The 25847-nt window shown below is 42.2% G+C and overlaps 1 protein-coding gene across 1 annotated transcript in view; it reads right to left on the minus strand.

Annotated features, from left to right (window-relative positions):
- LPCAT4 (lysophosphatidylcholine acyltransferase 4) overlaps positions 1–25847 on the minus strand; it is a 69940-nt gene that overhangs the window by 13617 nt on the left and 30476 nt on the right. Inside the window, exons 2-9 of the mRNA XM_068241789.1 lie at positions 14072–14214; positions 13713–13930; positions 12920–13032; positions 11472–11532; positions 11317–11375; positions 7187–7221; positions 3881–3935; positions 3668–3750 (exon numbers count right to left, since the gene is read on the minus strand). Coding sequence (XP_068097890.1) covers positions 3668–3750; positions 3881–3935; positions 7187–7221; positions 11317–11375; positions 11472–11532; positions 12920–13032; positions 13713–13930; positions 14072–14214 — 767 coding nt within the window. The remainder of the gene's footprint in view (positions 1–3667; positions 3751–3880; positions 3936–7186; positions 7222–11316; positions 11376–11471; positions 11533–12919; positions 13033–13712; positions 13931–14071; positions 14215–25847) is intronic.

Here is a 25847-nt window from a genome sequence, read left to right on the forward strand (position 1 = left end):
CGGTCCTTTTTTTATTTCTTAGCTTGAAAGAGTTAAACATCACATATGTCTCTGTCCGGTTCAGTACTGGATCAGACTATAGCTTTTGGGTTCATGAGGGTTCACTAATGAGGAATTACAGCCATAAAAAAAAAAAAATTCTGGCAGTAAATGGCTTTTGAGAGCAGGAAAGAGATAAAAGGGTCTATAGTTCATAGATTTTTTTAGCTCTGGCATACTTCAATGAATGTGTCATTGAGCAGAGACAATAAAACCGTAATAACATACAAAGAAGGTTTACATTTAAAATAAAACTCTGGGATGTCTTAAAAAGTCATTTTTTGGAGAAGGAGGATAGATACTATTGTTTATCTCATCAGTTTATCACCTCAGATCCCCTTTAGGGGATGGAGAAGATGGGTGATGGGAGGAAACATCCCTGAAAGCCTGACTCTTCCTGTCTGAAAATTCGATTTTAGCCAAAAGTAAACTTTTCAAGCAGCGATTACAGGAACCAGGGGGAATAAGAAGCGGAACGGACAATGCAAATAGTTATGTAAATCCTTCATGATCATACTTCCCTTAATGGCTTTGCTTTGGATCAGGTATCCTTTAATCAGATCAATGCAAAAATGTCAGTAGAAATAACAGTATTGACACTGCCCAGGTAGCAACGTACTGCTTAATGAAAATCAAAGATATGCAGCTGTCAAAGCCCCACTGCTCCCCCCAACTTCAGCTGGTTAAAAAAAAAAAAAAAAAAAGTATCACTGTGCACGATCATGCCTTCTCTCGGAATACAGTAGTATACCAAAGTTTTAGGCAGATGTAAAAACATTCTGTAAAGTTTATGTTCACAAATTAAAAGATTGTAATTGCTTTTTCTTTTCAATTTACTAAATGCAAAGTGAGCCAACAAAAGAAAAGTCTGAATCAAATCACTATTTAATGGGACTACCCTTTGATTTCAAAGCATCATGAGTTCTTCTAGGTACACTTGCACACAGTTTTTTTAAAGGAACTCTGCAGAAAAATGTTTCTCCAAATATTCTGTAGGACTAACCACGAAACTTCGATGGATCTTTCTGCCACTGCTCAGATTGTGAGATCAGGCTTGTCTGGGCCATACCATCACTTCCAGATCTCCATGCTCTTTAACGTGAAGATAGTTCTTAACGACATTGGCCTCAATTCACTAAGATCATGCTGGAGATAATAAGGCAAGAGAAAACTTACCTCCACACAGTAAGAAAGTTATCTTATCTCTTCATTCCTTAAAGGGATACTGTAGGGGGGTCAGGGGAAAATGAGTTGAACTTACCCGGGGCTTCTAACGGTCCCCTGCAGACATCCTGTGTTGGCGCAGCCACTCACCGATGCTCCGGCCCCGCCTTCGGTTCACTTCTGGAATTTCATACTTTAAAGTCTGAAAACCACTGCGCCTGCGTTGCCGTGTCCTCGATCCTGCTGATGTCATCAAGAGCGCACAGCGCAGGCCCAGTATGGTCTGTGTCTGCGCAGTACACTCCTGGTGACATCAGCGGAGCGAGGACACGGGCATGCAGGCGCAGTGGTTTTCTGACTTTAAAGTCAGAAATTCCAGAAGTGAACTGGAGGCGGGGCCGGAGCATCGGTGAGTGGCTGCGCCAACACAGGATGTCTGCGGGGGACCATTAGAAGCCCCGGGTAAGTTCAACTCATTTTCCCCTGACCCCCCTACAGTATCCCTTTAAGTTACCTCCTCTGTAGTTATCTTCACATGCAGTTAATAAACAGCTTGTCTAACTGTGGAGTAATTTTAAGGATTGAAGAGTTAACTTAAAGACAGAAGAGTTAACTTTAGGTTTGCCTGAGGTTAAATGTTTCCTGAATACGACATGCCTCATCACCATGGTGACCACTCTAGAAACGTTATTAAAGACAAGAGATAAGCTTAGTGAATTGAGGCCATTGACTGGGGTTGTTGTCCTGCTGCAGAATAAATTTGGTGCCAGGAAGATACCACCCTGATGATATTGGGTGAGGGATACATGTATGCATGTAGTAGCATTAAGGGCACCATTAATCCTGGCCAAAACCGCAACTCTATTAGCAAAAATACAGCCCTAAACTTGCGATGAACCTCCACCATGCTTGAGTTTTGCCTTTCTCATTATTGTACTCCAACCTTTTATCAGCAAACAAACTACCTTCAGCTACAGCCAAATATTTCACATTTTGACCAATCATTCTAGAGCACCTGTTGCCATTTTCCACACTCCAGTTCCTAAATGTTTTCATGCACAGTTTAGTTGCTTGGTTTTGTTTCTACTTTGCAGGTATGGCATTTTGGTTTCAGTTCTTCTGTGAAGACCTATGCTGTCCAGATTTTTCTGGTCAGCAGATAAGTGTATCTGGGTCCAACAGATTTTAACCAGTTCTGAGTTGATTGCTTTGCTGGACGTCTTTTGATTTTGAAGGTAAGTAAGAACAATGTGTCTTATCTGCTGCACTAAATTTCCTAGGCCAACCACTGCATCTATGGTCCTCAATGTTGCCCATTTATATGTGCTTCTTCAAGAGCTTGAAGAGCAAATTTGAATCCTCAGTTTACTTTAAAATCTATGACTGGTTGAGACCTTGCTGATTTAGTATAACTACCTTGGGTGGTGGTGGTGTGCTCAGTCTTGCCAGAGTGTATGACCTGTGACATGAAATGGTCTTCCACATCCTCACCTTGGTAGCAGAATTTGGCTGTTCCTCACCCAGTTTTAAGCCTCCTACAAACATGGTATTGTTTCAGTTGAGAAATGTGTTTCAACCTACATATGAAAATGGTGGTCATTAGCACCTGTTTGGCATAATTGGTTAATCATATACATCAACAACAAAACATTTTTACAGCGCTTTTCTCCTGTAGGACCCAAAGCGCATCATACACGCGACTATAATCCTACAAAATCCCCAATATTGTGCAAGTGTACCTACAAGAATTGACACGGTTTTGGAGACAAAGGGCAGTACACACCAAATATTGATTTAAACAAGTTATATTTGTGAAAGCATTCTTACTTTACTGTATTTTTTCACATCTGTCTGAAACCTTTGCATAGTACTGTATTTCAAATAGATTAGCCGTTTATCAATCAAGCTTGCAGGGATCAATAGATCACTGGGAGAATTGATCTTGTGTATGGCAGCCTTCAGAGTACCTTTGTTTTTTGTAAACACTATTTTGATGCATCACTCCAGGGCTGTGGAGTCAGTACAAAAATCTATCCAACTCAGACTTCTCAGTTTATGAAACCACAGAGTCCAGGTACCCAAAAATAGCTTAGACTCCGACTCCTTGACTAAGTCTCCACAGCCCTGCATCAGTAGTATTTTTACAGAAGCTCATATTCATACAGTGTCTGCAAAAAAAGTGAACCAAGTAAAGCCATTCTTTATGACAGTCATGTGATCCAACCATATTCATCTGGATCTGGTGGTGATCAGTGACTACACCTGAAGTCTCGGTTCAGTGCTATGCTTGCACTGTAATAGCATAAACAGTAGCACCTCAGCATAGCCAACCCTTTCGGTTTACAGAACTTGTACATGCTGAGAAAGAGGATGGATGCTGTAACTGCTCTTGCAGTCTTAATCACTCATTTTAACCCAGTGAAAAGTCAATGTGATTCAGTTTCCCAGCTTTTCACCAACTCACTTGGACATTATCTTCTGCACGTTGCTGGCATATAGTGCAGGATCGGCTTTCTCTTCTGGACTTGGATTATAAACTGGCAAAAACTGAAAGAAGAAATGATGAATGAGTGCCAAGTGCTAGTATTCAAAGGTACACAATGGAAAATATGCTGGCAAAGCAAGGCGAATTAACAGCAGCCACAGCCCAGTAAACAGACATCCTGACATTCCTCACCTCAATCTCCAGGTTGATGTAAAACTGGGACATTGTGAGCCAGAGGACCTTTAACCTGCAAAAATAGGAAAAATAATGGTTTTTCAAATCTTTGTCTGCCATTCACAGTATATATTTATTCAGGTTGTTCTCAGTGTAACCATTTATTTTCAAATTTGACTGACTTGATCAGATAGGTCATTGTTTAAATTGGAATGTGTACCTGTGCGGCATGTTAGCTTTAGCACTAAGAGAGTCCCCCAAACAATAGTAGCGTTGCTCTACTAGCTGGATAGGGTACTGGTAAGAGCTCTGCCTCTGAGGAGGAGACCTGTGTTCAAATCTTGGCTCTTTCTGATAAGTAAGCCAGCACCTATTCAGTAGGAGACATTGGGCTATTCTGCCTAACGTTGCTACTGCCTATAGAGCGTGCCCTAGTGGCTGCAGCTCTGGCGCTTTGAATCTGCCAGGAGAAAAGCGAAATATAAATGTTCTGTGCCTAGTTTCATTTTCATCCCTAATTCTCTTATTGGGTATTCTGCTTCCTCAAAACCAATCTCACATTCCAATCCCCACACCTCCAATGTTAACCACTTCCTGACTCCCAGCCCTAGACTCCATTTATGCTACTAGTAAATAGGCCTGCCCGTTAAAAAACAGGCGCTAGGCCACAGCCGCTACCCCCCACGCATAGATGCCTCCTGCCTGCTCTTCTCCCACCGCTGTCTGAAGTATATGCACACAGGGAGCTGCTTGCTTGGCAGTTGGAAAAAGCTGTTATTTCCCACAATGCAATGAGGTTCACAGACAGCAAACTGACAGGTCTGGAAGCACAGACACAGGGACGAAGGAGGACACAGGGCTTTTACTATATAGGATCCCCTTTCTGACCTGTAACACTAACCTTCACTTGGAAGGATAACCCCCCCTTTCTGATGACTAACCCTAGCTTCAACGCATAGCACTAACCCCTCCCTGATATGTAACCTCCACTCACAACATTGTCCCCTCCCAATGATAGTAACCTCCACCCATAACATTAACCCTTTCCTGACATCTAATCCTAAACTCCACTCCAATGTTAGCAATTTCCTGGTGCCTTACCATAATCTCCAGCCTTAACTTTAACTCCTTCCTAAAATCTCATTTTAACCATCTAACAACATTTCATTATGTGACATTCTGCAGCCAGTGCTGAAACGACTTGCTCTATGTTCAAATCTCTCAACCATTAGGTGAACTTTGGTATTTAGTAATAAATTAGCAGACTCTCTTAACCCCCCCCCCCCCAACTGCTAATTAGACCTGCATTTCATTATGTTAGAGCCACGTACCCCTATATTTACCATTCTTTATGCTACATGGACCATGTATTACAACAAGAAATAGGTCAATAACATTTTGTGATATACTTCTTCGAAGCATCCTGGAAGCTATTGAACCTTCGGCCTTTGCAACTCTGTAGCAGTAAACAGCCCCACACCATTATATTCCATCTGTTTCATAGTTACAAGAGTCTGGGCTACATACAGTGTTATCTTTTCTCCAAACAAAGTCATTAAAATAACTCAACTTCTGTCCAACCAGGCCACAGGCCTTTCCTCCAGTAATCCCAGGAGTTGAGAGCAAACAGCAATAAAGTACAAAGCAGAAGGCTTTAGTCTGTAAAGGATGTTGAAGTATCATTGTCCACAGTGACAAGTTTTGCATGAGAACAAGTAATTTTTTTTTTTAACCAGCGCAACAAGCGATAATCACTATGCAAGATGGATTAAGACATAATGGGGCCATAGGCGAGGTAGTGGATTTGTGGTCTTTTTGGTAAGCCCAAGTAGAGAGAGGTCAGAGAAGGTGGCTGGTGGCCCCTTGTCAACCACTAGGCCCCCGGTACCTGCCTAGGTTACCTGGTGGATGATCCTGCTCGGCTAGGCAAATGCAGATTTGAAGAGCTAATAGCCTAACACAATAAGTAGTTTTTTTCCATAACAGTAATTAACAGTGCAGGCTTTCTGATCTTGTCATAATAGTTGTATTACACAAAGAGTTATTCCAACAAAAGGACAAACAATTCTTGGAGTTGGACAGAGCTGGGGAGAATATTACATCTGACAGACCTGATGGAGGCCAGTCTTAGAGGCTGTTGAGGTTTCCTCAGTTTAAATCCCTGGTTCACTGTGTCGGAATTTTCACTGCTCATAGAGTAAGAGGTTATACTAATACTCACACAATTTTGTGGCAGCCGTTACAAAGATAATATATAATACGTAACCCAGATATTTGTGTAGGAAGTATACCAGATTGTTCTCCTCTGAACAGAGCCATCACTGGCCATGCCCACCCCCTTCCTCTGCTCCCTCCTGTAATAATGTCACCTATTTGCTCACAGGAAAAGCCTGGCTTGTGCCTCCTCCCTGGCAATTCTAATGTGGGTGATATATAATGGGATATCGGCATAGCACACCCCACTCTAGTACAAACAAGCAACACCTCAATTAATGCGAATTCAACATGTTTCACTTACAAGTTGATTAGGCTTTGTCAGGAAAAATAATAAAGTGCAGTGCATTATAAGTGCATAGTGCGAGTGACATGATAAGTAGCCCAAGTCAAATCCAAGGAAAAGCATGTTAAAACTTGTATAAACTGGGGTGTTGATTGTTTGTATTAGTGTGTGGGGTGTGCTATGTCAGGTGACGCTATACAGGAGACTGGGGAGACATATATCCCTGTCTGACACTACCTGAATTCAATTACCCTTCACATATTTCTGTGAGCTAATGTTGTCCACCTCAGAAATTGTGTGAGGACTGACTGGACAACTAGTGACCAACGGATTTACAGACTATAGTTTGTACCCCACATATAAGACGGTGGTGGGGTATTTCGTATAGCCCGTTTTTACTGATTATAAAAAAAAGAGTTATATTTTCAGTATTTCCGGTACTCTAGTATGATTGAGAAGGGCCAATAGGGATTGATGGTTCAATCCCAGCATTTTGCACTAATCCGCAAAGTCAGCATTGCACCTAACCAGGCACCCAGGTAATACAAAAATGATTCATTGGAAAATGGTTTACATGCAACAGCCAAATGTGTGCGCTGCAATTATGTATCCCACACAAGAATAATTTGAAAACAAGACAAACACTAATATAATCAAAGTATAAAGTAGTGGGAAGTACACTAAAACACTTATAATCTAGCCAAAGGAGATCAAGCTTAGTTACAAAATTCACAGCAAAGACATAACTTGCAAACCCAAATGTACTTTTTCTAGGTGAAACAATATCTTATGAGATGCACATGTTATGGATTAGAATTACTTACACTCCATTTCCTTTCCAAGTCCAAATTGTAGCAGGCTGTGCAAAGAAAGACACAGAAATGAGGTGAAAAAATAAAAATATAAAGTAGTTATGGAGACGTATATAATAAATAACACAGACTAGTTGTGTCCTCGAGAAGAGGCTGTTAATGCACTACTTCAGAAGCATTTTAGTGGTAACATAAGCTAGAGTTCCATTAGTATTTCTTTTGCTTTCCTCCCATATTTTTAGGGGCAAGATCGTACAAAGCCAACTACAGATCTGGCAGGAAGGTGGTGTTTATAGAGCGCCTGGTTTCTTGGAAAATTTGCATTGGATTTGGGCTCCACTGCCTCCAAGGAACAAAAACCAAGGTCTCCTAATTAGTTGTTTGATTTTTTTCATTATGGAAAAGCCACTGCAACACCATCATGTGACTTTGCAATAGCTATAACTATGACAGTAAGGGCGGACCTGGGAGTTCCCATGAAGGCATCTCACCACTGATGTCCTCAAATGATCTTAAAGTTAACATGTGATTTACATTTTCAGAAACCACTCAAAGCTCAAATATCCTTTCTGAGTGAAGTTGACCTTTGAAGTGGAAGCTTACAATTTAAAAGACTTTCTTTATAGGATGCTTTAACAGTTTTAGCTGACCAGTATTGCAGATTGAAGGCCTGGAAAAAAAGCAGGTATAACTTCTCCCGACAAACATCTCTCTGCTAAGGGTATTTATATGCTCAATTGTCTCAAAGCTCGGGGTCCGAAGCCTGTAGCAGATGGCCAAACTATCTGATAAAAACAATTGGATTGTCCATTGATGGTAAAGGTAATCCATACATCTAGCAATTCTGATTTGATCGACTTTATTAAGGAATCGACTTCAGTATGGTTGACTAGAGTAACCCACACACTAAAAAACAATATCCTATGCGATTCACCGTCACATTCGATTTGACCAATGTTGTGTCTCCATACTCAATGCAAAAATCGATTCAGAGTCGATGGAATGACATGCGAACAGCAGCCGATTCCTGTGAGATCGACCGATATCTTGCAATTTGCTTGACAACTAATCTGATCGATTAGACATGAAATCAACCACTTTTTATCGATTGGGAATTCCGGAACACACTAGATTCTCTCTTGATTCTATAAAATGATCGAATCAAATAGTCGAATGTACAGCCAAATCGCTAAATGTATGGCTACCCCAAGTAGATTCCGCTGCAGACAATCCAGTAATGACCAGTAAAGAATCGCCACTAGGGGCAGCACGGTGGTGTAGTGATTAGCACTTTCGCAGCACTAGATCCCTGCATCAAATGCCAGCCAGAGCACTATTTGCAAGAAGTTTGTATGGTCTCCCCGTGTCTGTGTGGGTTTCCTCCAAGTACTTAGGCCTCCTCTCACATCCCAAAAACATACAGATAAGTTAACTGGCTTCCCCCTACATTGGCCATAGACTATAATGAACACAGGACTATGGTAGTAATTAGACTGCAAGCCCCTCTGAGGGACAGTTAGAGACAAGACGATTTACTTTATAAAGCCCTGTGGAAGATGTTGGTGCTATATAAATGCTAAATAATAATATTGCACATGCCTCAGTGTACAAGTACAGCCAACAGATTGATATATACAACGCACAGGAACTTGGAAAGAAAGGAAAGGCAATGTGTGTTTTAGCTTTACCAACTGATGTATCTTCATAATGATGGATTGTTTAAGACACTGCCCACAAATTGGCTCATGTGTCCAGCAAGGTCTTCTTCAAGGGTGTGTGCAGCTAACCACTGGATCAATATCAGTAAACTACAATTATCAATATTCTCTAAGCAGCTTTGCAAGAGAGCTTTTGGCAGGATTTTCAGTGCTTCTCGATTATCCCTCAATGATCTTCTCTTTCCTAACCTCCTCTCTTAACCTGAACCCTTCCTAATACCCAGCCCATCTTCACCACTGCAATGTCACCCTCATCCTAATACCCAATCCTAGTCCCACCACCCCACTGTGCATGGCTAACCAACATTTAACACTAAATGCTGATCTCAAAGTGGTAAATATTACCTCCTGCTACTGTATCCGCAACACTAACAAACTCCTGACCCTAATACTAACCTTCCATCGTTATTAGCTGTAACATGTGGGCATGCATGCTCAGTTATTATATAGCCAATATCAGGCATTCAGCTACACAATAACCGAACATTGGTGTCCAAATATTAGGGCTGGCACTAGGCTGAGGCTTTGATGCACAGTGCACATCCCAAAACACATGACTGGTTATTTCTGGTTTTACATTTATGTTCTTTTTTTCTTTCAACCTTACTTTTTTGTTGTATAGTATGCTGGAAAATATGGGGGTGTATTTCAGCTGTTTGACTCTTTCCCAGTCCTATGATGTGCCAAACGACCATAGAGCATGGAGGGCCAAGCAGTCATTTCACATAGATGGGATGAGATAAACTGGTTTGCTCCTCATTCACTGGATTTCCCTGGGCAGAGGCAGGAGTGGCATTTGGGCTCCATAGTTATGTACTGCGATGAGCAGTACAAAGCTACTGGCTGTGGTAGGGAGAATAAGCAATCCTTTATCATTTTAGCTATTAAGCAGACAAAATTATGTTTGAAGTGGACCTGAAATCAGAACTCTGCTCTAAAAGATACACAACAGCATAATAACCTTTAAAGAAAAACATTTTTTGTTACAGCTGATATCCTCTCCAGTGTCCAAATCTCCAGTGCTTTTACTTCCTGCTTTCATGGAAGCAGACATATTAACCTTCTGTGCTTTCAAATGAGCTTATCTTCCTTATCAGCCGTGGAAGTCAGGTGAGAGATCAAATTGTGTTTAGTCACGGATGAGGGGGAATTAGACAGGCTAAACTCTCTAAATACATACAGGGTGCATTTCTCGTTTTTCCTTCTGTCCTGTGCAAGAGTTCAGGTCCACTTTAAATAGCTTGGTATCTTTGGAAAGACTGATAACAGATACTGGGTGGATGACCCTGCCCATGGAAAGGGGAAGTTTCTGCAGGTTGTATTTTCAAGGCCTTTGCTTATATTAACATCCATAAGGAGAGATTTGGCGGCATGCTGGATCTTTAACACAGAAGACACATGTACACACACTAGATACTAGGCCAAAACAGCCCAGAACAAGTTCCATCTAGCATGTGTACATAGCTTAAAAGGAACCCAGGGTGAGAGAGATATAAAGGCTGCCATGTTTATTTCCCATTAATCAATACTAGTTGCCTGGCAGTCCTGCTGATCTTTCTGGTCAGTAGTGCCTGAATCACACATCTGAAACAAGCATGCAGCTTATGTCAGATACAGCTGCTCTGCATGCCTGTTCAGGTTCTATGGCTAAAAGTATTAGAGGCAGGGGATCAGCCAGGCAATTTGCATTGTTTAAAAGGAAATACATATGTCAACCTCCATAAGTCTCTCACCTCTGGTTCCCTTTAAAGCTTGCTGCTGCAACAAAAGCAGAAAAAAGTTTGGTTATTCTTGGTACCAGTTTAACTTCACATATCTTTATGTAAGAAAATGACCATATTGATGTGACCCTGTAGTAATTCATGATCTTCCTATCAGGCAGTAAGATGGTATAGTGTGTAGCTTTTCTACCTCAGCAACACTGGTTGCTGTAATTAGTACCCACAGGACTTTACTATGGGCAAAGCTGAGACAAGGGTCGTAAAGAGACATAGTAGGGATAGGACTGGGTGTGACTGACAGAATCTGTTTAGTGAGAACTGCCAATACTGCTGAAATAGTAAACTGTGTACAGCCTCAGTGTCAGACAGGGTGCTAGTGTCCAACTCCAGAATCACTATAGCACAGGAACTATAAGAACAAGAAAAAGGATTTCAGCCTTTACTGAAATCCTTTTTCTTGTGCGTATTACTTGCAGCCTTGACACACACTGGTGAGACAAGTGTGCAGATATATTCTTTGTTATTATTCCACAGTGAGGAACTATGAGAAAGTATCTTGTTTTTACAAATCTAAGTTCACTCCATTATCCATGAATAAGTGACGTGATCACTTAAAAAAACACCAGCTGTTTTCTATAAGGTACAAGTCACACTGTGACAGCTGAAACAACACCAATACACAGTGCCAAGCAGTGTTACTCACCAGTCTATTAGGATATCGCATCAGCACTGGCTGAACGGGCACTCCTGCCACAAAGGCTCCTGAGATAAAAAGACAGCAGTGACCAGCAGAAATGCAGAAGGCAGACAAGCATACACACCATGCCACAGTTGTCATGAGAGGAGGTCTTCACCTACCTGGCTTAAATTTCAGCAACACTTGTCCATTACCATTCGTGCCTTCTGGGAAAAACAGTAACTGTACAAATAAGAAAAACAATGGAGGGTCAGTGCTTGAGAAAAAGCGCAATTTTGTATAATTGGATAAAAGTCTTAGGAATTTCATTTAAGGTAGAATAATGGAGAAAAATGGCAGTGAAAAAAAACCCCAAAACACCTTTAGGCTCCCTGCACACCACAAATCCGATTTGCGATTCCGATTTTCCCTCTATGCCATCAACAGAAATACGCAGAAAAAAAAAAACGCAAGATGCGGTAACAATTAAAAATCGGAATTGCATGTAAAAAACGATTAAAAAAATCAGAATCGGATGCAGTGTGCAGGGAGCCTCATAAATAATACTTTTTCAGTCAGAAATGGGGAGGATAGCTATTCAAAACATAAAAGGATTGGTCCACAGGATTTAAGTACAGATTAATTAAATTCATTGGAAAATCTGTGTGAAGTGTTAACGTTTTCCAGGTATGACCACATCAGCAATTGTTTAAATAAAACATTATGATTACTTCAAGTGCTTCTAAAGCTGGCAATACACTAGACGATTTTACCAGTGTATATGCGCTAAAAAGTTGATAAACTTTGCTCGATCAATTCAGTAGATTGCGCAGGACAGAAAATTTAGCTAGATCAGCGGCGATCCGGGAGCATGGTGCTAGTGGCATTCGATTTGGCAACAACGGACTGAGTGTTAGCAGCAGTCTCACCTTTCCCACTGCCATGTGTGCCCCCATGTCCGGAGGTATACTTCATGCTGCGGGTCTCCTCCTCCATGTGTCTTCTGCTCTCCCACTGTCATGTGACACAAGCTTAAGTTTTAGAGGTCTGACAGCATACACGCTGGACAGGGAGGAGGAGACCCGCAGCTTGAAGTAAACCACATGGGACAGGAGGACACGTGCCAGCAGGACAGGTGAGAGCTCCGCTGCCAGTGGGAACCACAGATTGGTGGAGGGGGGGACCTGGTTGGCCAGGCAAGCAATGGATCCACAGATTTTCAATTTCATGCTGAAGTCAATAAAACAAATCTGTGTACAGTGTGTGGCCAGCTAATAGACCCCTCTCTGATCAGATTTTATAGGTGTATAACCCTATGGCAGCATGCATTATAATGCTGTAGAATGGGGCCAAGGTGCAGGGAGAGTGGTTACCCCAAGTTCTGAGGCAGACTTTGACTACTTCACCCCATATCCTGTCGGTCAGAGTGGCTTTAACCCATACTGCTCTGACAGGTAACAGAGAGGGACACCTACAGTAACGATGATGTTTTAGATGTATGTGACCTCTAGTACTTGAAATAGTATAATTCCAGTTTTACACATTAGCCAAAGTTCTCATCTGGGTAAAATTATCTCTAATTCTTCACAAAAAATCCAATGTGACGAGGTCTACTGGCTATAGGGAGTACCTGAGGCCACTCCCCATAGGAGGTTGCTCGTCTCTTTACTTCCTCCACAACCTTTTTCCGTGATGCTGGATCATGCCGGGACACCATAATGGACTGATTGAATCGAAGCAGAGCTGAGGAAAAGAAGACAGAACTGTAGCAAAATTCAGTTCAAATGAGTGCATTTACGGTAATCATTTCTTTCCCCCACAGCAACATGCAACACTTTACCGGTAAGTACTAATACCGTAAGATTACATTTTAACTGGTAATTTGGCAAGCCAACATAAGGAATATTAGCAGTCCCAGTGCTGATAAGTTTTGACAGATTCACAGAGTTAGGAAGGTGAAGGAGGCCTGTGATAGGGTCCTGGGAAGTGTTATGTTATGGTTATTGGTTAGGTTGCAAGTATCAGATAGTGTTAGGACTGGAATTAAGATAGATTTGCCATTAGGATAGTGTTAGCGATTCCTTAGAAGGCTAAAGGGTCAGCCCTATTTGGAAGGTCAGTGTTAGACACTTGACAGGAATATGGGTTGGGCTATTGTGGAGGGTAGAAGGAACTAGGAAAAATTAGGCATAGGTGATATGGTGAGAATAGCTTGAGGCAACAGTGTGCCGCCATCAGGAAGAGGCAACAGCGTGCCGCCTACAGGAAGAAGGATAAAATTCCACATCCTGGCTACAGATGGAAAAAATGAAATACCCACTATAATATGTACAACTTCATGAATAATAAGAAAACCACTCCACTTGCAGAGAACTATCAAAGCAGAGAAACATGGAGATTTCTATACGAGTCAATTAGCTCACCTCCAATGACGGGGATGTTGAGATTCTCCACTCGGGACACAACTGATGGGAGGTCACAGACCACAGTAACAATGGGGTCAAAGAAGGTGGAGTGAGGGGCCACAACCAGCAGTGGGGCCTCAGAGCTGGAGGCGCGGCGGCCACGGATGGTGATCCAGTGGAAGCCACACATGAAGAACATAGTGCGGCTCAGTACGTAAATCAGGTGATGCAGAATGCTGTGTGCATAAGGGGAGGAGACACATGGAATGGGAAATGGAGGGGGAAGAGATGGGAATAAATGAATGTTGTACAGTATAACGATGACAAAAACCTCTAAACACTTTCATCCCTTCTACAGTGACTGGCTTTGAACTTACGTGCGTCTGTGTCTAATGGAACGGCTTAGCTCCTCCTCTGTCATCCCAGCAACTCGGAGTGCAGCGATTGGCCACATGAGAAACAGGAAGATGGCAGCTACCAAGAAACGCAAGGGGAACAGAATCGGCCCCAGGACATAAAACTGTCAAAAAAAAAGAAAATCCTGAGTACACACTTATTTAATCATTAGAACAGATCTATTTTGTGTTAGAAGAAAAAAAGCAGAAATGCTGCTGCACTACAACATACACTGATGACCTGCATACAGAAAGTGGAAACAATAAGCAGTTTCATGTAGCGATACATACTAGAGTCTACTGACTTCACCAGTGCACATGCCATTAGCCAGTCCACTCGTACAGTGTATGCATTACCATCCATGATGTACAGGACAAGTGGCAATGGAAGGACTGCTGGATACACTCGCATAGTGATAGGGAATGCGGAGGTTGCGACTGCAAGGGACCCTCCTTCATCCATCTTATTAGCTTTCCGTTGGTGCCATGCTGGTGATGAACACTGTATATTTGCATTTACAGTGGTAATGGCTAAAGTGAACCTTAACTGTGAAGGAAAAAAACATTTCACTCACCTGGGGCTTCCCCAAGCCCCCTGCAGCTGTCCTGTGCCCTCGCAGCTCCTAGAGTGTCCTCCGGTCCCCCGCCGCGGCTTCGTTTTGTTTTCAGCCGACTAACAGTCAGCCCCCGGCAACGTGTCCTCTTCTTTGCCTTCCCCACAGTCAAGCGCAGGCACGAGCGTACTGCGTCTGCACATGAAACATATGGAGGGGGAGTGGAAGGCGAAGAAGAGGACGCGTTGCCGGTGGCCCACTGTCAGACGGCCGAAAATTAAACTAAGCCACGGTGGGGGACCAGAGGACACTCGAGGAGCTGCAGGGGTACAGGATGGCTGCAGGGGGCTTGAGGAAGAACCAGGTGGGTTAAACCTTTTTTTTTCCCCTTCACAGTTAGAGAAAACCTGAACTGAAAATTAAAAGTCAAAATAAACATACACAAGTCATACTTCCCTCCCATGTAGTGTACTCCTCAATCTCTTTTTCTTCTCCTGCGTCCTGTTTGTCCACTGTGATCAATGGAATTATCCGTCCTCTATTTTGAAAATGGCTATTACCCCATAACAGCTTCCTGGTCAGCACACCGTTAAACTGTAACATTGCCCACTTGAGCCACAGGGAAACATGGACATTACCTAGCACATTCAGTTATTCTCTCAGCTGTAACTGACATCAACTGATACATAACTAACAGCAACTGATATAGTTCAGTTCTGACAAAATGTTGTCAGAACTGAAAGGGATCATTGTCAGAAGAAAATGGTGAGTTTCTGAGAGGAACGGATGGCAAGGTAACTATGTAATGTTCATTTAAAGTTACCTCATGTGTTTATAATTTTACTCAGTACAGGTTCCCTTTAAGGTTCACTTTAAACTGTCTCCTTACTCTAAATACACCTCTCTGACTCTGCAGCTGTCCTTGATAGGTTTTGGGGCTCCAGATCAATAGATTTCTTGGGGCCCCATGTGAAACTCGCACTGGGGCCACAAGCTCCGATTCAATTCTATAGCAATATACAGATAAATACATGCAATGATATGTGGTTATATGACCATATAACAGCATAAGTCCGCAGGCAAAGTAGTCCTGTGAGAGTGAATCCCGCGAGTAAACTTTATCACTGAAATCTAAGAGTGCTCAGCTCAAGCAATCACATTATTTTCTGCTGACAAAGTCAGACTGGGAGAATCGCAGGTTGTTCACTCCTTAAAATTTAAACATTTGCAGAAGTTTTTTTTGAGAAAAAAAATTTAAAAAAGATACTGCATACAACTTATTACAACTACATGAAAGATATATTAGCAACAATTCTTCCTGAAAATTTTTTACCTAACCAATTTGATCAGATTGATGGGATTGATCCAAAAATCAGTTCGATTTCATTAATCTGATCGGATTGGTTAGGAGATTTTCATCCGTTAGTGGTCCCAACGGATCATTGCTGATCATTCATACGAATAATAAATCATTTGTAAACGATTGTTCACCTAATTGTATCGTTAGTGGCCACCTTTGGTCTGGGCTCTTACTAAACTACACCAGGACATCCACTTTCTTCTCCTTTTAGCCATTGTAGACAGTTCTTGTGTATGCACTGTCATCTTGGAGCATGAACCTTCCTCCTATTGAAAACTTTCTGGCAGAGGAGAGCAGGTTTTTCACTAAAATTGCTCCTGTCCTGACAAGTGTCAGCTGCACTCTTAAGTATAATGTCCCTTGAATAGTGAGCTGTATTAGCTCTCCAAAATACACCATTTGATGTTGAGGTCAAATAGTTCAGTTTTGATCTGATCTGACCATTATACCTTTATCCATGTACCCTGATTCATTTGGCTTTTGTTGACTGGAAAAGGTACATCAACTGTACATAACATCTGGACATGGGTATTTCTTACTCACTGGATTTTAACAACAACATTAATAGAGTACGGTATTTTTCTCCCATAGGACACACTTTTCCTTTGATGTAAAGAAGGTGCTTGTATCAGCAGAAAAATGTGTACTAGAACAGTGTTTAACATTATTATAGCATGAACACATTTATTATAGACTGTGTTGGCCTTTTGAGGGCAACAGTAGCTCAAGTACCCCTTGACACACAACATCCATACATACAGTACATTGTAGTAGTACTCCAATAATGTGTATAAATGCTTCTCAAACATTCCTCGATGCTTTTAGTTAACTATAAGTAATTATACAGAATTGTGTATATAGGATTTATCACCTTCCTAAAAAACAAAGAAACAAAAAAAACTACTACCGTATATTGAATTGACTGGCAAGTTCAGGTATCTCTTGAGCTCAACTATAATACCCACAGGGGTGCATGTACCATGTGTTGGGGAACCTAGGATCTAGAACAGGCATGGGCAAACTTGGCCCTCCAGCTGTTGAGGAACTACAAGTCCCACAATGCATTGCAGGAGTCTGACAGCCACAGTCATGACTCATAAAGGCAAATGCAATGTGGGATTTGTAGTTCCTTAACAGCTGGAGGGCCAAGTTTGCCCATGTCTGATCTAGAACATGCACACAAACAATGTGACACTTTAAGATAACCATATTTCTTCCTGTGGATATGTCATAATCTGGATAAATTAGGACATTTACATCTTAGAAGTACTATCCTAATAAAAGTCCACAGAAACCTTCATTGCAACAGTCTGCACTTAGAAGAGAGTTTTGGCAACAGCTGTGTGGTCATTCTGTCTAGGTGCATTGGGAAGAATGCTTTACCCCTCATGGCCACGTGTAGGACACTGCGTACAGTTGTAAGCCCGTATGGACTTATACAAAGACTGTGGTGCTCAGTGTTCGTGTGTGAAATATGCTGTTCTCATTTTCTGGAGCACTAAAAAAAGTTGTTCCTCAGCTGACTTTAGTGTGCTTCCTTTTCAATAAAGCTTTGTACACTGTCCAAAAGTAGTAAAGGCCAGCACCATCTGTAGTAACAATAGCTCTTTATTCAAGCGATCATATACTGTACAACTGTATGTGTTCACCTGAAAAAGAGCTATTGTATACTACAGATGGTGCTGGCTTTTAATGCTTCGGGACATGGAAGTAGTTGTGAGGACTGGCTGAAGTTGAGCACAACTACACAACTATGCCTGTACATGCGGTGTGCGCCAACCATTACTTGCCTTGTAGCTTTGTAGATTGTGGTGCCAATTCTTTTAAATTGTTGCACAATAAGAGATGGTCAATTTAATACTAATACGTCCAAATTGCATGTTAACTTGGGAGGTTTACAATGCAGCGTTTCTGATACTTACCTTGGGAAGGGGAAGCCTCAGAGTCCTAAAGAGGCTTCCAAGCCGCTCCATTGCTGGGCCTCCTGAAAAGTGGCTTCCCTTAGTCTGTGCAGTAGGCACCATCCCGCTCAGGTGGAAAAAGCTGAGGCGACTTGGGTCTGCGCTACTCCGCAGGCGGCTTGCCCGTGTGCAGTAGCAGGTGCCCGATCTGGTCTGTCTTTTTCCAAAGAAAGCCAAGAGGGCTCAAGCTAGTGCGCATGTGCGAGCATCCACAAGCTCCTCTTTGGCGGTCCCAGCACTGGAACAGGTCTGCAGAAAAGAATGGAGGAAGCCTCTTTAGGATCCAGAGCCTTCCCCCTCCCAAGGTGAGTAACGCAGGGGCACATTTTTCCCTTCAGGTACACTTTAATGCAGACAGTATGTTGCTTGGAATTTAGCCAATTAAGTAGCAGGAAGTTCCCAACTACAAACAATGTGCATCTCAAACTACATACAATATGCAATAAATCTGCATTTAAGATAGACTTATCATCATCTTACTATCCATTCTCTATTTAGTGGCTTGTAAATGAGATGAGAGTGTTTGTGGATGCTTTATTCAGCTTTAAAATGGACCAATCAAATGCAGCACTTGCTGCATTTGATTTGTCCATTTCCAAGCTACATTATTTTGCATACAATTTGCATCAACACGGGATTATCTGTACCTGTATTTGATTGACCATCTAAAATCTTTAATTAGAAAGTAGATAATAGCTCTGTATATGGTAATAAAATGACTTAGTAGTTCTAATCCAAATTCCCACAGGCAGAAAATGAAACGTGACCTCGAGATTTCCCATGAAGTCTGCCACCTCCTAAGCTGGGAATCCATTAAAATCCTGCTCAATGACATTAAAATGAACAGACAGGATAGATGGTGATGTAGAGGAGGATGTGGTCTCTTTCATAGGAAGTCCTACTCATAGATCAATGTAAACATCCTGTTAATTGGATTTCTAGGCCTGTAGCCAAAACAGCAGAAGCCCTAGATTAGGAGAGCAACAAGAGAAGGCATGATCTGTGGCTCATATCATAAAGGTTAGAAAGGACAATCTTTGTATTGCTCTATTGTGTTCATTGATAACAGGGTCTCTACTAAGAGAATATGACAAAGTCACATGAGCCATTAAATGGTGTTTTCCAACAGATCCATTCTCTGGGGTTGCATCTAATGCAACCCCTCCATATTGCAAACATTTAAAACCCCCTTTGTGCACATTCAGATAATGTAAGATGGATTAATGATCCTGTGCAATTAAGAATAGGTGTGTGCAGAGCTAATTTTGGGCACAGGCTGTCCAGACATAGGCCTAAGGTACCATCTAGTGAACAGGCACAACCCCTTTATATTCATTCAATTCTGTTTCAAGCAGTGCCGTAATGTATTCTAACTTTCTAAGGTCCTCTGAATGCATTCCCTGGCTGTTACCATTACAATTCCCACTGGGTAAATCCCACTTGGTTCCTCTAGGACAGGGGTCAGGAACCTTTTTGGCTGCGAGAGCCATAAACGCCACATATTGTAAAATGTAATTCCGTGAGAGCCATACAATAGGTTTCAAACTGGGACAGTAGGGCTCACGTTCCTGCCGCCATGGTGATGTGTATACAGTTGATCCACCGGGCAGCAGAAGTGTCAGACGTCTTCAGCTTCTATTGGGTTTCAGCAACATCAGCAATTTCCCAGAGAGCCAGACAGGAGAAATACAGACTAACAGCTTGTACAATTAGCTAGCTGACTTGGGGGTTGATTCACTTTGAAGGACGAGATCCCCACACTTTGGCCCAATATGCGGACTGTCAAGTGACAAGCAGCCTATTGGGCTAATCAAAGTGCGGGGATCTCATTCTACAAAGTCACTGGACCGGACAGTCCCCAGAGTGGGACAATTGGAGCAGCTGTTTGTTTTGGGGTGGCGCGAGTAAGTTAGTAGTGCATGCTACAGTAAGTAGCGTGCACTGCTTTGAAAATTTTACTTGTGCTGCCACACTAAGTTGCGCTGCTTGAGCAGTGTAGCTTAGTGAATCAACCCCTACTGATTTGTCTGTGAGCCAGATGTAGCCATCAAAAGAGCCACATCTGGCACTTCTCAGAGATACAGAACCCCAATATGAAAAAGTATGGAATTCATGGGAATTATACTTTTCCAACTATAACCCTCCATGATGTCATAAAACTATACGAACCCTATAGCATATCGAGAGGTATTCATTTCCTATGCAATACTGGAATATTATGATTTTGACTCTATAAAAGATATAAATATACTATGGGACCTATTTACCATTCATCAGATACATTACTATACAACATAAACAAGGGCAGACCAGACTAAACCCAAACTATCTTTAGATTTATAACATAGAATATATACTGTGAGTCATTCTTATGTTTTTCTATTCCTATTCTTTTTTCTTACTCTTATTTTTTCCCTTTTCTCTTGTCTTATTATAGGCTTTTTATATGGGCCTATACTGTACTCTGCTTTATGTACTACTCAAGTTATTTTTCATGTACGGTATATGTCGGATGATAAGCTGTTAAACTCTTTATGTAATCTTTGTAGACTGTATTATCCTTCAATAAAAACAGTGTTACAAAAACAAAACAAAACAAAAATACATACCTGGAGCTTCCTCCAACCGCCTCCAGGCCAATCCCTGGAGGCGGTTGGAGGAAGCTCCAGGTACGTATATATATTTTTTTTCTCCCTAACCATCTCAGGTTTACAAGACAATTTTGTACTTCAGAAATGTAAAGAGCACCCAAATCTTAAAAGCACCATCTGTAGATACTATAACCAATTCGGATTGAGAAAATTATATACTCACTATAAACTGTGAATATTCAGGTGAATTGGTGCATTTCTAAAGGCTGGGACATCTCTGATTACAGTGTAATTCTCCGCTTTATTTTTTCTACAACACTTTTAAGGCACACCTTACCCAAGCAACGAGTACATAACCTTGGGTGCTAAGCCACGTCAAAGTCTGAAGGTAGGTTAGCACACATCGTTCAAATGCAGTATCGGTTTATTGCATATGCAACACAGGTTTGACAATTGTTTTGGGCCCCCGAGGGGTCCCTTTCTTCAAAGAAGTTCAGACAGACAATATTACTATTACTAATATTGTCTGTCTGCACTTTTCTCAGGAAGAGGACCCCTTGGGGCCCTGAAACAAATTGTCAAAACAGTGTTGGCATATGCAATAAACCAATACTGCATTTGAACAAGGTGTGCTAACCTACCTTCGGACTTTGCCTATACATTTTAAGGGGGGGGGGGGGGGGAGAAGAGGAATCTTGCGTGATGATTTATTGCTGAATCAATATGGACCACACACAAGCTTTAGATGTGAAGTGTTTAACTGAAGGTGAGCTTGGATCAGCAGCCGTCAGACTCTGTACTCCATAAATCCTGATGTTCTATGCTTGTGCTGTACTTATCTGTGAATATCCAGGCATTGTGCTTCCTGGAGCTCAGTGCAGGCTGCAGCGATTGCTAAGGAAGAAATCTGAGGACGGCAGGTGTGCAGGAACTGACATTATAAAACTACAAATTATTTTTAGGTAACTTTATAAATCTTGGGTGTGCACATGTTGAATACTTTTATTTATGTAGCACTGACATTATACACAACTCTTTAAACAGCAAGTCACGTCAACAACTATCTTTCTTAATTCTAGGGCCAGGTCAAATTTAAGAGGAAGCCCATCAACCTACCAAAATGTGGTGTGGAAGGGCAATACAGCACCCAGAGGAAACCCACTCTTGGGGGTAATATACAAACTCTCTGCACTCTGGCTAAGCTTCTAACCTGAAATCAAGTGCAGCAAGCACAGGCATTAACAACTTAGGCCAGGGCACATATAAAGCCTTGTATCTATTTTTTTGTTTGTTTTCTGGTTGAACTTGATGAATAGATGTCTTTTTGCAACCAAACTAACCACGTAACTGTATAAACGTCTACTATTAAAAACTATTTTGTGGGCCCTTTCACACTGGGGCGATGCAGTATTTTTACCTCACCCCACCGCAGCCTAATGCAAGTCTATGGGATAGTACATACTACCCACGGTGTGGTACACTGTGCCGGAGGTGTCCTAACGTGAGCGCATACCTACGTTGCTGTGCGGCTCCTGCCACGGACTAGAAGTCATGTAAGCCTATGGCAAAGCAGGGTTTTTTAAAATGTTGCCGGTGGCATTGCGGTGTGCTGCCACGGAGGCGTATCTTTGTAATACGCTTCCGAGCACGTCTGTATTTTCAAAACAGGAAGTGAGTGAGCATCACTTCCTGTTTGGATGTCAGCCAGAAGGGCATATTAACGCTATAATCCCCAAAGGCCTGTTTTTGGCAGGCCACACCGCACCACTACCACCAATTCGCAGTCTCAAGTCGGCTTCAAGGAATACATGAACAGCTCATACAACCTAATACAACCCTATCATATCTAATGCCACCACATAAAAATATTACCGGTTAATCTCCAAGGTTCAGCACAGTCACTGTTATGAGGCTCACAGACATTTACTGAGTAGATACAAACGGTCCATCTGACATCTTCAAACTAAGCGTGTGTCTCACAATGCAGACACAATAGCTGTTCCCACTTATGTGTAACTATAGACTCTGAAAACAGTAAAAGCAAACATTGCACTGAAGCAATAACCTGTTCATAACCTCTCCGCTGTCTCATACATGATAACCGTTAGCCTATCAGTGTCACAAAGTCAATAAAGATTACTAAACTTACCATCATAACCAGAGTTCATTTCATAAATCTATCAAGATTACAGAAGGATCAGATAAAGCTAATCTAAATGATGAATTTTAGTCTCAGGAATTCAGACATATGGTAGATTTTTCCATCAATATATACTGCAATACATTCTGTTAATGTTAGTTGGTTACTCCTCTGAGATGTAGTAAGCAGAATAAAAGGAAGACAATCAAAGTAATTGCCTGTCTGGGATTTATCCAGCCCTAATCTTCCATCTATGCATATCTGCCATTATATCAACATGATTAAACTTCACATACGGTAACTGCCGTATGTAATGGCCATACAGGATTACATTATTTTGTTCAACCAGAGAAATCTGATCAATTTTCCATCTTGATCATATAATCAGAAAAATGTAACCAATGTACCATACATACACTTATGATTGATTTTTCCAAAAATATCAATTAAATGATCGAATAGAAATTTAGTTTTTATATTTTTCTATCTGAATTTTCCAACACATCCGATTCAGACATCAATGAACCTGAATACTCATTTTGTCTGTACGGCCACAGACCTGCAATATCACCCAAGAGACCAGGTCCCAATCCCCGACATTCCTAAGGCAAGCTTCACACTTCTTTGCTGTGCCCACTGCCACCCTTCCTGCCTGCTACCCCCTCAGCATTGCAGCCCCCTCCCCACCCACAGACAGGGCTGGGACACTGGAAACCGATCCATTTCTGTGTCCAAAGCGGTTGTTGTAGAGGGAGATCCGTTTTTGCATTGGGTTTCACTACCCCTCCGTGTATCCGGGATCCGTGAAAACCCTGCAAATCTGGACCCGCCATTCAGTTATCTAAAGCGGATCCCAGGAATGTAAACAGTCCCATTGTTGATTACCTTGTTTGAAAGTTCTAATGTGAATTTGCATGCGGAAAAATGCATGCAGAACAGACAAGTGGGAACCCTGTCTAATAGAAGATGCCAGGACCAAACTAATGGTGCCCATACATGGTACAATAAAAATGTTCGATTTTCCTGTTTATTCAATGTAAACGATCAAATTAAATTAAAGTCAAAAAGTATATTTTGTTTCAAACAAAAAAAACAAAGGATTATCCCGTTATTTTTATTTTTTTTATAAAAATCCAGTCGGACATGTTGGAAAAATCTTTATATTCGATCTAATGGAATGATTGAACAAAATTATCTAAACGAAAAAAAATTGTACTATGTATGGGCACCTTGAGCGAGTTGCACGCAGGCAGTGACAGTTGCCACCACAAGAGGCATTTCTGCTGGAGACTTATCCCCAATTCCTGTTCTGGTGTCGTTTGCCATATTTAATCTATCAAAGTCTGTCAAGGGGCAACAGTTCCCCCTCAGGCCCCATTCACACTAGAGCGTTTTGCCTGCACCATTTTCAGGCGATATCCCGGCGATCAGGTTTAGTGCTATAGAAGCGCTAATCGCAATTGCGGAAAAATCACTGCAGTGTCTAGAGATAGTTCCGCGTTAAATTGCAGGAAAATCACTCCCGCAAGTTTGCGCTTTTAAATGTGAATGGGGCATGACAGTAGTTCTATCTCTTCCAGACATTATCCAAAACTGAAAATGGGAAAGGACACTTGAATATTGGCATACACTGATCAACAGGAAGAATCAGTGTCAGCCAGATTTAGTTAATCTCCAATTCATTAATATTAAATGATGGGCATTGCAGTAGGTGTATTAAATGCCTGACTGATTGGCTCCAGGTTAGTCTGTGGGGTCAGTCAGAGGACTACAAGAATAAAGATACACCAGCAGCCTGCACTGGGGTTATTATCTGGATCCTGGCTGCGCTACCCAGTGAGTCACCAGTCTGGAACAAAACATGTGGCAAGTGTGAAAAGTCTGCTCCTCATTCTGCTTTCAGGTCAGTGACACGCTGGGTAGTGATGCCAGAACCAAGGTTACAAGCCCAGAGTTTACATGATGAAAGTATCAGTTTCCTTGTTTTGTCTAGCTCTGCCATCTTACCCAATGCATAATGCAGATAGAGCTTGGGATGAAGAAAGAAAAACAGATCTAAAAGCTTACTGTGCCTAACAGAACGATTATATGGGCTCTGTTAACCTCCCTGCTGTTCTAAAAATTAGCTGCGCACGGCAGGGAGGGTGTTTTCGAATTTTTTTTTTTAGCATGTAGCTAGCCTAGCGCTAGCTACATGCTCCCCCCCACCTCCCTGCGGCGTCCACCCGTATGCGCCGGTCGTCGCCGGCGCATATGCCCATCCGGAAACCACGTTCTGAACGGTGGGGGGGGGAAGCACCCTCTGATGCGGCGGCGATCGTAAGTGACTGCGTGTATAAAAAAAATAATTATGCAAATCGGCCCAGCAGGGCCTGAGGAATCCTCCGCGGCAGGTTACCCCGAGCTGAGCTCGGGATAACCGGCAAGGAGGTTAAGCACAAATAAGTGTCTGGGATTGTACTTGGTCTTCTGCAATGCTCCAGGATCCCCTCTTTCTTACATTCATTGCAGCTTTAAACAAATCTTTCTAGCCCTCATCAGTGCACGGTATGGATTCATATGGCTCTATGGGATAGCCCTTGGACCAGTACTTCAGAATACCCAGATAGCTTATGGTGACGCAAACCACTAGGAAAGTATGAGGAGCTTAAAGAGAACCAGAGACTAAGCATCCTCGTGTATTTTACTATTTATAATCAAATGGGAACATGACAGTAAACCCCTAAGCCCCATTCACACGCTCAACAGCGGTCTTTTCTGATTTCACAACTTTTGTTGTGAAAAAAGTTGAAACACCCAAAAAAATAAAAATAAAGTATTTTGCTATTGTTTAACCTTCTGCCGCCCGCGTCACGCCAGCAGGCGTGGCCGCGGCGGCAGCCCCAGGACCGCCTAACGCCAATTGGCGTAAAGTCCTGGGGCTCTATTTTGCATGAGATCGCGCATGGTGCGCGCGCATCTCATGCACGGAGGGCGGAGCTCCGCCCCACCTTCAGTCTCCGAGCGGCTATTGCCGCTCGGGAGACTGTTAGACGGCGATCACGCCGTCTATTTACTAGGTGCAGCGCTGCGATGAGCAGCAGCGCTGCACTGGGGACAGCCGTGTGACACGGCTGTCCCCATGGGGGACAAGAGAGCGATCGGCTCTCATA

The sequence above is a fragment of the Hyperolius riggenbachi genome, chromosome 1 (genome assembly GCF_040937935.1).
Source record: "Hyperolius riggenbachi isolate aHypRig1 chromosome 1, aHypRig1.pri, whole genome shotgun sequence".
In the NCBI taxonomy this organism is placed as follows: domain Eukaryota; kingdom Metazoa; phylum Chordata; class Amphibia; order Anura; family Hyperoliidae; genus Hyperolius; species Hyperolius riggenbachi.